The sequence below is a fragment of the Chanodichthys erythropterus genome, chromosome 11, assembly GCF_024489055.1.
Source record: "Chanodichthys erythropterus isolate Z2021 chromosome 11, ASM2448905v1, whole genome shotgun sequence".
Taxonomy (NCBI): domain Eukaryota; kingdom Metazoa; phylum Chordata; class Actinopteri; order Cypriniformes; family Xenocyprididae; genus Chanodichthys; species Chanodichthys erythropterus.
Genome location: NC_090231.1, coordinates 35,017,423 through 35,030,587, shown reverse-complemented (window position 1 = coordinate 35,030,587; position 13,165 = coordinate 35,017,423). Strand labels below are relative to the sequence as shown.

At 37.5% G+C, this 13,165-nt stretch overlaps 1 protein-coding gene across 2 annotated transcripts; it reads right to left on the bottom strand.

Annotated features, from left to right (window-relative positions):
* Positions 1 to 781: 781 nt before the first annotated feature.
* dapk2a (death-associated protein kinase 2a) lies at positions 782 to 11,876 on the bottom strand. 2 transcript variants are annotated; one of them, XR_010896343.1, is made up of 11 exons: positions 11,569 to 11,736; positions 10,778 to 10,845; positions 6,685 to 6,906; positions 6,404 to 6,542; positions 6,105 to 6,234; positions 5,760 to 5,808; positions 5,638 to 5,664; positions 5,395 to 5,547; positions 5,229 to 5,274; positions 1,887 to 4,055; positions 782 to 1,793 (listed from the first exon to the last, which is right to left on the bottom strand). XR_010896343.1 is itself a non-coding variant. In XM_067399568.1 (11 exons), exons 3-11 carry the CDS (start codon positions 10,837 to 10,839, stop codon positions 3,429 to 3,431), a joined length of 1,455 nt encoding a protein of 484 aa, XP_067255669.1. In that variant the 5' UTR covers positions 10,840 to 10,845; positions 11,569 to 11,675; positions 11,818 to 11,876; the 3' UTR covers positions 782 to 3,428. The 2 variants fall into 2 exon arrangements, 1 of the variants encoding a protein (XP_067255669.1); XM_067399568.1 differs by adding an exon at positions 11,818 to 11,876 and having other exon boundaries at positions 782 to 4,055; positions 11,569 to 11,675.
* Positions 11,877 to 13,165: the final 1,289 nt, after the last annotated feature.

Here is a 13,165-nt window from a genome sequence, read left to right as displayed (position 1 = left end):
ATATGCAAATTGTTATCAAAGGGGTCAACAGCTGCAACATATGAATGAAAAGTTCTGTTACTCAGAAGAAGAAAAACGAGTCAAATTAGCATGACAGTGTCATTTAAGGATCCTGGTCAAGCTTTACAGTTGCACTTACACAACCGGGTTATGTGTGCTTTCTGTATGATAGCATGTGACAATGACAGATACATTGGGGGAAAACCCACATAAAAACAATGCAAAAACGTTTTTATCAAGAGAAATAGAAAATAAAGAAATAATGTGTACCCTACAACATGCATGCATTTGAATTTATCAGAATATAGCAGTTTAAAAGGATGCTTTGAAAGAAGGAATGTCTTCAAAGTATGAAAGAATGAATGCAATGTAACACAGAGTAATAGAACAATTATAACAATATAAGTGCTAACATAATGCTAAAGCTTAAATACATTACTTACCAGTACCAATGGACACAATCTAGCAAAGTGATCAGAGGCACAAGATTATGGAATTACCTCCTTTAAGAGTAAACAGCTTTCCCCGACAGTTCACTGAGAATCAACATCCCTTTCCAGTTCTAATAGTGTAGTCAACTGTTTAAAAGAGTCTGCATTCTGATAGGTCCATGAGTACATGCTGGAAGGGGCATCATTCCAGTACTTCCAGTACAATCAGTACTTATTAAATACAATATAAAATCAAACACTCTTTCCTCTAAAACGTTACAGCAGACAGCAATGGAAAAAAGGAATAAAAGTGAATCTGAAACTGAGGCATATTCAATAAATTAGCAGGGTTTAATCAAATAAGCTTGTTTCACTCGCAGACCTGGTAAACAAATAGCCAGAGGTGGATATGTTCAATCATAACATGTTCAGTGTAAACACTGCCTGAACAAATTACAGATGATCAAGTAATATAAAGAAAGGAAGCATCATGATTTTAAATACACCTAATACATAACATTAAATCAAAACATAACATATTGCTTTATGATTTTACAACATACAACTCAAAAAGATTAGATCTGTTTTATATTTATACTAGACAAAAAGAAAAAGGTAAAAAAAAAATAGTTTTGTGGCACCATTTGATTTTTTTTTCAACTTCACAGCTGTAATATATGTATGTACACACACACCGATCAGGCATAACATTATGACCACTGACAGGTGAAGTAAATAACACTGATCATCTCTTCATCACGGCACCTGTTAGTAGGCGGGATATATTAGGCAGCAAGTAAACATTTTATCCTCAAAGTTGATGTGTTAGAAGCAGGAAAAATGGGCAAGCGTAAAGATTTGAGTGAGTTTGACAAGGGACAAATTGTGATGGCTAGATGACTGGGTTAGAGCATCTCCAAAACTGCAGCTCTTGTGGGGTGTTCCTGGTCTGCAGTGGTCGGTATCTATCAAAAGTGGTCCAAAGAAGGAACAGTGGAGAACCTATAGAGGGTCATTGTTAGTCCAAGGCTCATTGGTCCACGTGGGGAGCGAAGGCTGGCCCATGTGGTCCGATCCAACAGACGAGCTACTGTAGCTCAGATTGCTCAAGAAGTTAATGCTGGTTCTGATTGAAAGGTGTCAGAATATACAGTGCATCACAGTTTGTTGTGTATGTTGGGTGCCCATGCTGACCCTGTCCACCGCCAAAAGTACCAACAGTGGGCACGTGAGTGTCAGAACTGGACCACGGAGCAATTGAAGAAGGTGGCTTGGTCTGATGAATCACGTTTTCTCTTACATCACATGAATGGCCGGGTGTGTGTGCGTCGCTTACAGGGGAACACATGGCACCAGGATGCACTATGGGAAGAAGGCAAGTGTGATGATTTGGGCAATGTTCTGCTGGGAAACCTTGAATCCTGACATCTATATGGATGTTACTTTGACACGTACCACCTTCCTAAGCATTGTTGCAGACCATGTACACCCTTTCATGGAAACGGTATTCCCTGGTGGCTGTGGCTCTTTCAGCAGCTCTGCCACAAAGCAAAAATGGTTCAGGAATGGTTTGAGGAGCACAACAATGAGTTTGAGGTGTTGACTTGGCCTCCAAATTCCCCAGATCTCAATCCAATCGAGCATCTGTGGGATGTGCTGAACAAACAAGTCCGATCCATAGATTCCTCACCTAGCAACTTAAAGGATTTAAAGGATCTACTGTTAACGTCTTGGTGCCGGATACCACAGCAAGCCTTCAGGGGTCTAGTGGAGTCCATGCCTCGATAAGTCAGGGCTGTTTTGGCAGCAAAAGGGGGACCAACACAATATTAGGAAGGTGGTCATAATGTTATGCCTGATCAGTGTATATATTACTGCTGTTAAAGGTGCTAAAGAGGATGTTTTGTTTTATAAATTTTTGCAATATTACTGTCTTTACTAACTGATAAAAGACTATTTATTAGGTGCACTGAAAGTAATAATATTAATATACATCATCTGTGCATGAGGTAGGGCCTTAAAAACATCAGCCAATCGCATAAACGATTGGCCCTCTGGCTTGTCAATCACTGCCGTGACGTTCCTTGTGAGAGACGAGCGCGGCTGCGCGCTCCAGTAACTTTCCACACTCCACAGGCGCCGCATGCAATGTTTTTGTCAGGAGACAGGAGTAACAACTGCAGAGTTACCTGTGGTGAGTCCGACATAATGAGTCCAAAAAACACGACACAGCGAATGCCGGTGGTAAACACTCCTGTTCCAATACTCGTGCACGAGTTTTGGGAGGCGTTCCCTCTAAATGAGTTGTGAAGGAGGGGGGTTGTTCTTACGCATGCGCTCATTTCAAAAACTCACTAACTAGTCTTTGGTTTCTCAGTCGACGAAAAAATCCTTTCTATCACCTTTAAGTTGAAAGAAAAAAATTAAATGGTGCCACAAAACTAATTTTTTTTTTGTCTAGTATAAATATATTATTGGGCCATCTCAAGTGATTACAGTACCTTTATGAATGAATATATTTTAAAAAAATAAACTTGGTATAAACCATAGCGGCTGTCAAATTTGGGGATACATTGAAGTTCAGGATGGTCCTAGATCCTTGGAATAAAAACTAATCTCTATTGCATATTTTAAAATAACACACACAAACAAACTGTCGGTTTTGCAATGCCAATACATAAATAAGAGGTCATCACTAAAAATGAGGAAAATTAAAAATAGTCAGGCAACCAACTTTATAATTTTTGGAGCACTTGAGATAGAATTATTAAAAACATTAATTAATATATTACTTCAGTTGAGATTATGTTAGGATGACTGTCTACATCTTTAAACTGCTAACCACAAATAACCAACACAGACCCAATTGTTTTATATTTAATGTATGTAGCTCTCTCTGACTGACCATACCTGCTTTTATTCAGTCTCTTCAGCATGTTTAACTCGCCCGTGTTTATATAACGATGTGTTATCAGTGGGTGGTGGGTTATTAATGTGTCATCTCTGCTGGTCCAGATTGCTGCCTGTCAGCAGGTCTCCTCCACAGGATCTATTCAGCAACTCTTTCAGAGCTTCATTGACATCAGTATTAAACACACTGCTAAAGCTACAGTTTGGGAAGGTGACCTGGAAAGAACCAACCACTTCCTGTACCCACTGCAGCTCGACACAGAGCTCCTTCTGAAGGGCCTCAAAACGTGTCCGCCTCTCCTTATATCGCTCGCTCACTCGGCTAACGCTGGCATCCACGCTCCTCATGTCTTCATGAACGCCCCGCCTCTGGGCTTCGACTTTACGAAACTCATAACGAAGCTGGGACAACTCGTGTCTGATGCTTTCACTTTCTTCTTTGTACCACATCTCCTTCTCATTGTAGATGGACACTAGCGCATCAATGTCTTCCTGCAAGCAGTCATGAGCCGACGCCAGCTGGCAGAAAGTGCCCTCCATTGCTGACACATCCTCCTCCACCTGTGCGAAGCGTTCAAAGTTGATGTAGGTGTTATTAGGTGGCATGCTAGAGTGGGACTTGATGGTGTACTCTTTTAGACGCTTCGTCTTCAGTTGCCTACGCTCTCTCTTCCTCTCTGGTGCTTTACTGCGCTCGTCCTTATGCTCGTTAGACTGCCAATAGACAATAAGGGTTACGATTGAGAGATATTTAAAGACTAAGAGAGAGAAAACATAAAACAGAGGGAATATCAAGATGCATGGTACTATAAAGGCCCGTTCACACCAAGAATGATAGCTATAATGATAACTATATTTGCAACCACACCAACACATGATAACATCTGCTGCTTTAAATGCTTGAGCTTTTTAAAGTAGTATGGATTCTGATTGGCTGTCAATGTTTTTATCATTCATCAGTTGGTAAAAAGTGATCCCAATGACATAATGTCCTTATCGGTATAGTTGTGGTGTGGATGGTGTGAACTGTTACTTTATATTTAGAACAGTTTTTAAAACTAAATCTTTATTGTTATTTTCATCTTTATAGTTATTGTCCTTGGTGTGAACAGGCCTTAAAGGGTTAGTTCACCCAAAAATGAAATCATGTCATCAATTACTCACCCTCATGTTGTTCCACACCCTTAAGACCTTCATTCATCTTTGGAACCCAAATTAAGATATTTTTGATGAAATCCGAGAGCTTTCTGACTCCTCAATAAACAGCAATTTAACAACCACTTACAAGGTCCAGAAAGGTACTAAAGACATTGTTAAAATGGTCGATGTGACTGCAATGGTTCAACCTTAATTTTATGAAGTGACTAGAATACTATTTGTGTCCAAAAACAAAACAAAAATCCAGGTTCAACATCAGAACGCCGGATCATTATTGGCCGGCTCCCGCGTCAGCATCACATGCATGCGTCGTGCTGCTCACGTGAACAGCTTCAGCCAATAATGATCCGGCGTTCTGACATAGAACCTGGAAGCGCTGGACGTAAACAACGCAGCAGAATGAAACAGGAAAGAAGATATTGTTGAATAAAGTCGTTATTTTTGTTTTGTTTGTGTGCACAAATAGTATTCTCGTCGCTTCATAACATTAAGGTTGAACCACTGCAGTCACGTCGACTGATTTAACAATGTTTTTAGTACCTTTCTGGACCTTGAAAGTGGTTGTTAAATTGCTGTCTATTGAGGAGTTATACAGCTATCAAATTCCATCAAAAATATCTTAATTTGTGTTCCGAAGTTGAACTAAGATCTTTCGACAGAATTTTCATTTTTGGGTGAACTAACCCTTTATATGCCTTTCAGGTTTACAATCTCAAGCTGATAACATACCTTGATCCAGGGGTGGTTCAAGGCATCTTGAATTGGGAGTCTTTTTCTGAAATACATAATTGAGATGGTAATTTTTGCCATATTACTTGAAACAGGCATCATATTTTCACAAACACAAAGCTCACACTCAAATATATATGACCTCAGATGATCCTAACTCACTTACTTGGTGTCCTTTTCCAGCAGTTGTCGTATAAAATTCTTGGCAAGCTCACTGGTGTGGCCAAAGAATTCATCATCAAACTCATAGTTCATGGCAGAGATATTTCCCAGGGTGTCTTGCTTCGTTTCTCCTAGGAAAGGAGACGCTCCACTCAGCCTGCATTTAGAAAACTTATTAGCAGAACATTGCTAAAATCACACATTATTATATTTATAGGCTTTATAAAAAATGTTCTTGTGTACTTACAGAATATATGTAATGACGCCAACACTCCTATAAAAGTAAAGCACTTAATTATTCAAAATTTAAAAAACCTATATTAAATTATTGAGATATTTTCATTAAGATACATTAAAAATTGATCTTACCACATATCTGCTTCCAGTCCCAGTGGTTCATAATTCACAATTTCTGGGGCTGAAAATAGTAAAAACGACATGTAGTATAAAAGAGTAATAAATCTTGTGTGTTAGGGGTCGTTCACACAGAACGTTTTTTGCATTCCACTGTGCTGCTTTTCCATTGTTTTTCTATGTGAACATGAGCTACACATACATGTTTCACATCTTCTGTCACACATTACATTGCATTCTGAAAATGCAGAACTCAAGATCATTCATTACCCTGCGTCTCATGTTTTCTGCGTGAATGGCCCCTTAATATGCATGGTTAAGGCTGCAGGCTTTAGGGTTTAGAAAGAACAAATATCATACCAACAAACTCTGGTGTTCCAAAGATGTTTTTAAATTCAACCCCTTCAGCAATCTTGTGGGCCAAGCCAAAATCAATGAGTTTGATCCGGGGAAGTGGGGCGTTCTTATCCAGAAGCATGATGTTTTCAGGCTGCGAACCGGAAAATAAATTACACACACAGGAGCACACCCACTCATATGCACACAAAGACATGCTGTTCTTCTGACAGAGAATTCTTTAGCATTCCACATCTGTCAGCGCAAATATGTTGTACTGTAATAATCTGGGCCGTGTTATGAGACCAGTGGGTGTACTGTACCTTCAGGTCAAAATGAGCAATATTCCTCATGTGTAAATAGTGAACGCCCTCTAGAATCTGTTTAATAAACTGTGTGGCTTCCTCCTCACTTAAAGACTCTTTCTGTGCCAGAAAGTCGAAAAGCTCTCCTCCAGACACACTATAAAAATACATAATTTCTTCTCAATAAGGATAGGCAGGTGAACAACGAAAAAAAGCAGCTAAACATAAAATACGATGCAAGCACAAACTCAAATAATTATAAAATAATTTGTATAAGTATTAATACCAGCTCTACTCACAGCTCCAAAATCAGCACCACATCTGTCTTGTTCTCAAACACATCATGTAGCATGACAATATTAGGATGGTGTATCTGCTGTAGGATGTTGACCTCTCGCTCAATCTCTTCTCGGAGCACACCTCGCCGGCTAGCATTACTCTGGCGCTTCTTTATGAACTTAGCTGCAAAATCCTTGCCTGAGCTCTTTTCACGACACTGCTTAACAATTGCAAACTGCCCACTGAAAAACACATGAACTGTTATAAAACACGCATACTGACAACAATTTCATATTACAATAAATATAAGTAAATAACCAAATATACAATAATATACAAAAACATATATAAATCATTTCTAGTAAAGATTTACAGATTTGAAACAACATTGTGGATTCACAACAGTACTAAATTAAAACTTGATACAAGCAACACACCATAATCCATCCTTTGACTGTCAAGGAAACATTGTGCTGGGATGAGAGTTTTGGGTGGGGCGATGACTCAATGTCCCCCAATGAATAAGTACCAATACTTAAAGGATTAGTCCACTTTTAAATAAACTTTTCCTGATAATTTACTCACCCCCATGTCATCCAAGATGTACATGTCTTTCTTTCTTCAGTCGAAAAGAAATTAAAGTTTTTGATGAAAACATTCCAGGATTTTTCTCCTTATAGTGGACTTCAATGGCCTCCAAACAGTTGAAGGTCAAAATTACAGTTTCATTGCAGTTTCAAAGCGTTCTACACGATCCCAGACGAGAAATAATCTTATCTAGAGAAACAATCACTCATTTTCTAAAAAAATAAATAAATAAAATGTTATACATTTTAATCAGAAATGCTTATCTTGAACTAGCTCTCTTCTTCTTCTCTATTAGAATTCCAGCAGTGTAGACACTGCTAAGTGTATTACTGCCCTCCACAGGCCAAAGTTTGAACTAATTGTTATATACTATTGAGCATATTGCATGTAAAAATTAGTTCAAAACTTTGACCTGTGGAGGGCAGTAATACACTTAGCAGTGTCTACACTGCTGGAATTCTAATAGAGAAGAAGAAGAGAGCTAGTTCAAGATAAGCATTTCTGATTAAAAATTTTTTTTTTAGAAAATGAGTGATTGTTTCTCTAGATAAGACCATTATTTCTCAGCTGGGGTCGTGTAGAACACTTTGAAGCTGCAGTGACACTAATCGGTCTTTGTCAGGTGACGTCACACTCGTGAAAACCGAAGTGCATTATGGGTGTCGCCGCCATTTGTGAGGTATCCAAAAAATCTCTGTATCAGTGCAGAGTTGTTTCTTCTTTGGCTTCTTTTCATTGTAAAAATGGCACACTTTTGTTGTGTGAAAAGCTGCAATAATATGTCCCACGATAGAAAATGTCAAAAACTTTACTACGAGATTAGATTTAGTCGGTTTCCTACTTGAAAAAAGGCTGTACGGAGAGTATGTAGAGGCAGTAACAGAGGCGCCGGATCGCATGGGTTGCCGCGGTGAGACGCAAAACATCACTTTCGTCAAGATATCTCCATTCACGTATGCTACATTTTCACAAAGGTGAGTTAGAGATTTCTGTTTTCTAAAGTTTCAAACGTTATAGCAACGCATTGTTTTGGATTGTATGTGCTATGAAACAATAGTCAATTTAAACTGAATCCCTTTACTTGAATATGTCTAGGCCTAAATTTTTTTTTTATTCTTAATTTTGCTAAGGCATTTTTATTTTATATACTTAAGGTACGACATTTTTGCTCTGTATCCATATGCTGATTCTAATTTTCTGACTACTTTTTACAGCTGTGGTCTTATGTTATGTAGCTAAAAACCTTCTGATTTCATTGCAGATCAGCCTGCTTAAAGATTATGGAGACTGACCCCAACTGGACACTGAGAAGATGCAGGAGGCTGGAGGAGATGGTGATCTGCATGTGCAGAAGTAAACCGACTTGATATGTACAGGATGTCTGATGTTTGTTTTGGAGATGATGATGTTAATGTACTATACGTGTCTGCCAAACCTGGGAACCTTTATGGCGTTATTACAATTTTTTTTTTTTTTTTTTGGTGCCTCTGATTCCAGACGCAACAAATACAAATTTCAAATGCTTCTGTGAACCTTAATGTACCTCAGATTTGATCTGCCTACACAACACTTGTTTCCCCTGAGACAGTATACAGAACATTCAATGAAACTGTTGTTTCATATGTGTCATATCTATATGCAAACCTGAAGCTTTCAGCTGTATGGGCAGACAGAGATGATTTGCACAGAAATATGTCTCCTTTGTTTAAATACAGAGTAGCAGAGATTATTGACTGTTTCGGATTTTCACAGAGAAACCATCCAATCTGACAACGCATGTTTGAATCTTTTGTAGAATTGTAGTGTAAAAATGTGCTGATGCTTTATCCAGGCTTGCATGAACAATAAAGCATGTATAATTACATTTTTCATGGTGATTTGTAGATTTATTTTATGAGTTCACAGGTATATGCACTTATAGTATTAACAGGATAATTAATAATATACACAATCTATAAACCAGATATTTAACTTGCACGACATATCTTAGTTTTTATTATTATTAAGGCCTTTTGAAAAAAAAAAAGACCCATAATGTCATTGACCCAGACAGCACAGAGGTAGATGGAGGACAATAATTTACAAATTATTTTGGCTCTAAAAGGTATACTATATCAGAATGTACTATAATAAAATACGATTAAATTCTACATACATCTCTGATGATGCCTTGTTTATTGGAACAATGTTTATTGTGTTATACATTGGTTTTATACATTGGTTTAATGCAATAAAGAAAAAAATGCATGAAAAAAGGGGTAGTATTAGTTCAAAATTCTTCCTGATCACAACACTAAACCATCCTTAATCAGGCACTTATGATATACAGTTAACACGACATCATCATCATCATTATCGTTTACTACTGTTATCGCAGTCCTTCCTTCAGAATATAAATAAATCCTGCACCCAGCCATTAGTGAAATGTTGTGGGTTTCAAGATATTTATAGTTTTTAAATTGTTCACTAGTATATGCTTTTATACCATAAACAAGATAGTTTACAATATTTAGAGTATGATGATTTAGGTATCAATGCGGGGTCAACAGCACTCCAACTTACTGCAGACAGTTCGTACTGATCTATGTTATGAATGGATGAAAATTTCTCCAAATAACGGTCCCTGGCATCTTTGGTGAGTTTATCGCGATATGACATTTTAACTTTTTTCTTGTGCTTCTTCATTTTTGCGAGTTATTTGCTTGTTATCTCAACTCGCGTAATCTCTTTCATTCTCACATTCAGCAGGGATACCACAAATATGGCGCCGCGGTCACGTCACACACAACAAAATCACGTGTCTGACAAAGACCGATTATGACCTTCAACCATTTGGGGTCAATTGAAGTCCACTATATGGAGAAAAATCCTGGAATGTTTTCATCAAAAACCTTAATTTCTTTTCGACTGAAGAAAGAAAGACATGGACATCTTGGATAACATGGGGGTGAGTAAATTATCAGGAAAAGTTTATTTAAAAGTGGACTAATCCTTTAATAGAATAGATACTAGTATCTAAAAAAAAATAAGTACTAGTATCATGAAAATAGATACTAGTACATTTTAAGGATTAAATGTTAAAATGGCTTGCCATAGTCCCCCTGTAAATGGCGGTAACCGTGATTTTGCCAAGTAAAACATGTTCCTGGATCAACATATTTTGTTGATCCTGGAACAACTTTCCTATCCGAAAATTTAGTCCTAACCTTTTCCCAACCCCTAAACCTAAACCTACCCATAACGTATCCCTAAAGTCTGAGGGAAATTATAGTTGAATAACACTGTTGTGGAAGCACCTAACCCAGGTTGTAAGCCTAAACTTGACACAAATGGTAAACTTGTCCCTCAAATCTGATTGGTTGATTGGTATGTTGTTCCAGGATCAACAAAGATGTTGGTGAAATCACATTCACCATAGATGGCACATATGAATGCAACTGAACTGTGTAATGTGTATCATTATCACATATTGCAGCAATCAGCAGGTAAATCAATAAATCACCAAGTAAACAGCAAAAAATTTACCTTCCAAGTTCCTCTCCAATCTCATAGAAATTCTCAACCTGCTGCTGCTTGAACACAGCCATTGTGATCTTATTTGGAAGAAGAAAAAATTTTTTTTTATTGGATTCATAAGTACAATACAGGACAATATACATTACCTGGGCGTGTAAGTCGAAATTGTCATTTTTTATTGGGTATACTAACCAATAAAGCTGATCATTGTGACCTAAATGTTTCATTCATGATGGAGGGATAAATTTAGATCTTACTCAAGTGTGCAAGATAAGAACGAGGCCTCAACTATATTTAGCCTAAATTTATCCAAGGAAAACGGGTGTCTAGAATGGAAAATGAAATTAATTAATTAATAATAAATAAATAAATAAATACATGGAAAAACTATATTATATTACTATTTTATTTTAAATACATTTTGACAGTATTTTCTGACTTCTGGTGTACATTCTGGTGCTATTTCAGACGCTCATCTTAAAAAAGAAGCATTTTTATACCTGACAAAACATGACATCTTTACCTACAAGCGGTCTCTCTGTAAATAAGTCTGATCACAACACCAGATAATTACCATATCTCAAAAAGACGGTGTACTGCACTCCTTTGTTTTTAAGCTTTCGAAAATTAGTTAGAAATAACCTAGTTAGTTGCACAAGCACGAGCAGACGTAACTGTAATAAAAATATGAATGAAATATTCCAGTTACCCGCACAGCGGTAAACTTTAAGGACTAATCCAAAGTGTCAAAATTACATGAGTTTAATATCAATAGTAGCAGCACAAGATATTTAGTCTACCTGTCATCACCAACAAATATGTTCCGTTTTGAATCCTTTTCATGCGCTACGCTTCTTTCATGGATCCATGGAAAAGCGCACGAGTGAGTCCCTGCAGCAGCGTGTTCCTAAAAGTGGACACACCACCTGTTGAACTCATGGCAGAGCGTAAAAACGACAACACACTGACAGGCTTGTCCCATGACTAAAAGAAATAACCCAACAACAACCAACATAAAGGAATCTTCTGAATTATATCCACATTGTTACCTGCTTGTTAGTCGCTGACTGCGGTCAGATTCAGTCAGAGTAATCAATGTTGCTCGTTGTCCCACTCCTCTCTTGTTTACTACTGACATGTGCTAAATCTTATCATTTTTAACATGCTACAAATAGTTGTAAATAATGAAACACTTGCAAATACATGCTTTCAAGTAAATATACAGTAATAATAAAAATCATGTCAAACTTTTACCTAAGATTTCTTTGAAGACTTTTATTTGGACAGTGAAACCACACATATAGGCCTACATTTTTGACTCTAAGCTTAAGGCCTATCAAAAGTATTCAGATTAATTCAAACATTTAAAATTATGTTCATCATGGTAGGGTTGTACTTAAGTTTGCTAAAGTCATGGGGACTAATATTGAAATAACTTTGAACAGCCAAGATATATATATTTTAAAAAAAAAAATTTGATTTTTTTTTTTTTTTAATCCATGTGCGCATCACATTGTCTTTATGCTTTGAGGCCAATAATCAATGTCATCAAAACTGATCAAAATATGCATATGACATATGGCATAGAGCATATTCACTTATGCATTAATACTGTATAGCAGCCCCCCCCCCCACATTTCAAAATCTAAGTTTTGTCCCCCTCACTATTTCCCAATGTCAGATTTTGTTTTGCATTGCCTGCCTATCTCTGCCGATTTAAGAGTCTCCAAATCAATCCATTCTGCAACTTTTAAATGCATAATTAAATTTTTAAAAACGAAATTATAGGCTTAAGCACTTAAGCCTATAATTTCGTTTTTAAAAATTTAAGGTTCCGAAATAGGTTCCGAAAGTTAGTCGTTTTGTCGTTATGGTTACACACACACACACACTGTACATTACGCTCTTTTATATGGCAAATGTGGGAGACATAGAGCAAAATAAGTAGACTAGCACCAATTAAGTTATCGTGCACTATATTCAAAGTCATCTGAAGCCATTCCATAGCTTCATGTGAGGGACAGAAGAAATATACATCGATAAGTTCACCGTCAGAAACTCGTCTTCCCTCCGCTACAGCTGTCAATCATTCAGCATTTAAACAGCGCGTCGCGTTCGGTAACGACAGTCAGCAGCACGGTAAAACTCTCCAATATGATATAGTCCCATTATAATACTTGATATGTAGATTAAGAGCTGTTGATTTGCATAAAATGACTGTAGGCTTGTTCGACTTGATGCAGCGCCGCACAGACCGATCGGCGGCTGACTTAAAGCAGTGCATGCCGGTTAGAAATTTTGTCCGACTTGAGACAGCGCCGACGCCATGTGACTGTGACGTATGGCTTCAAAGTACCGCGAGAGCGATTCGAGATCAGCCGCCTGAGGCAGCCAGCG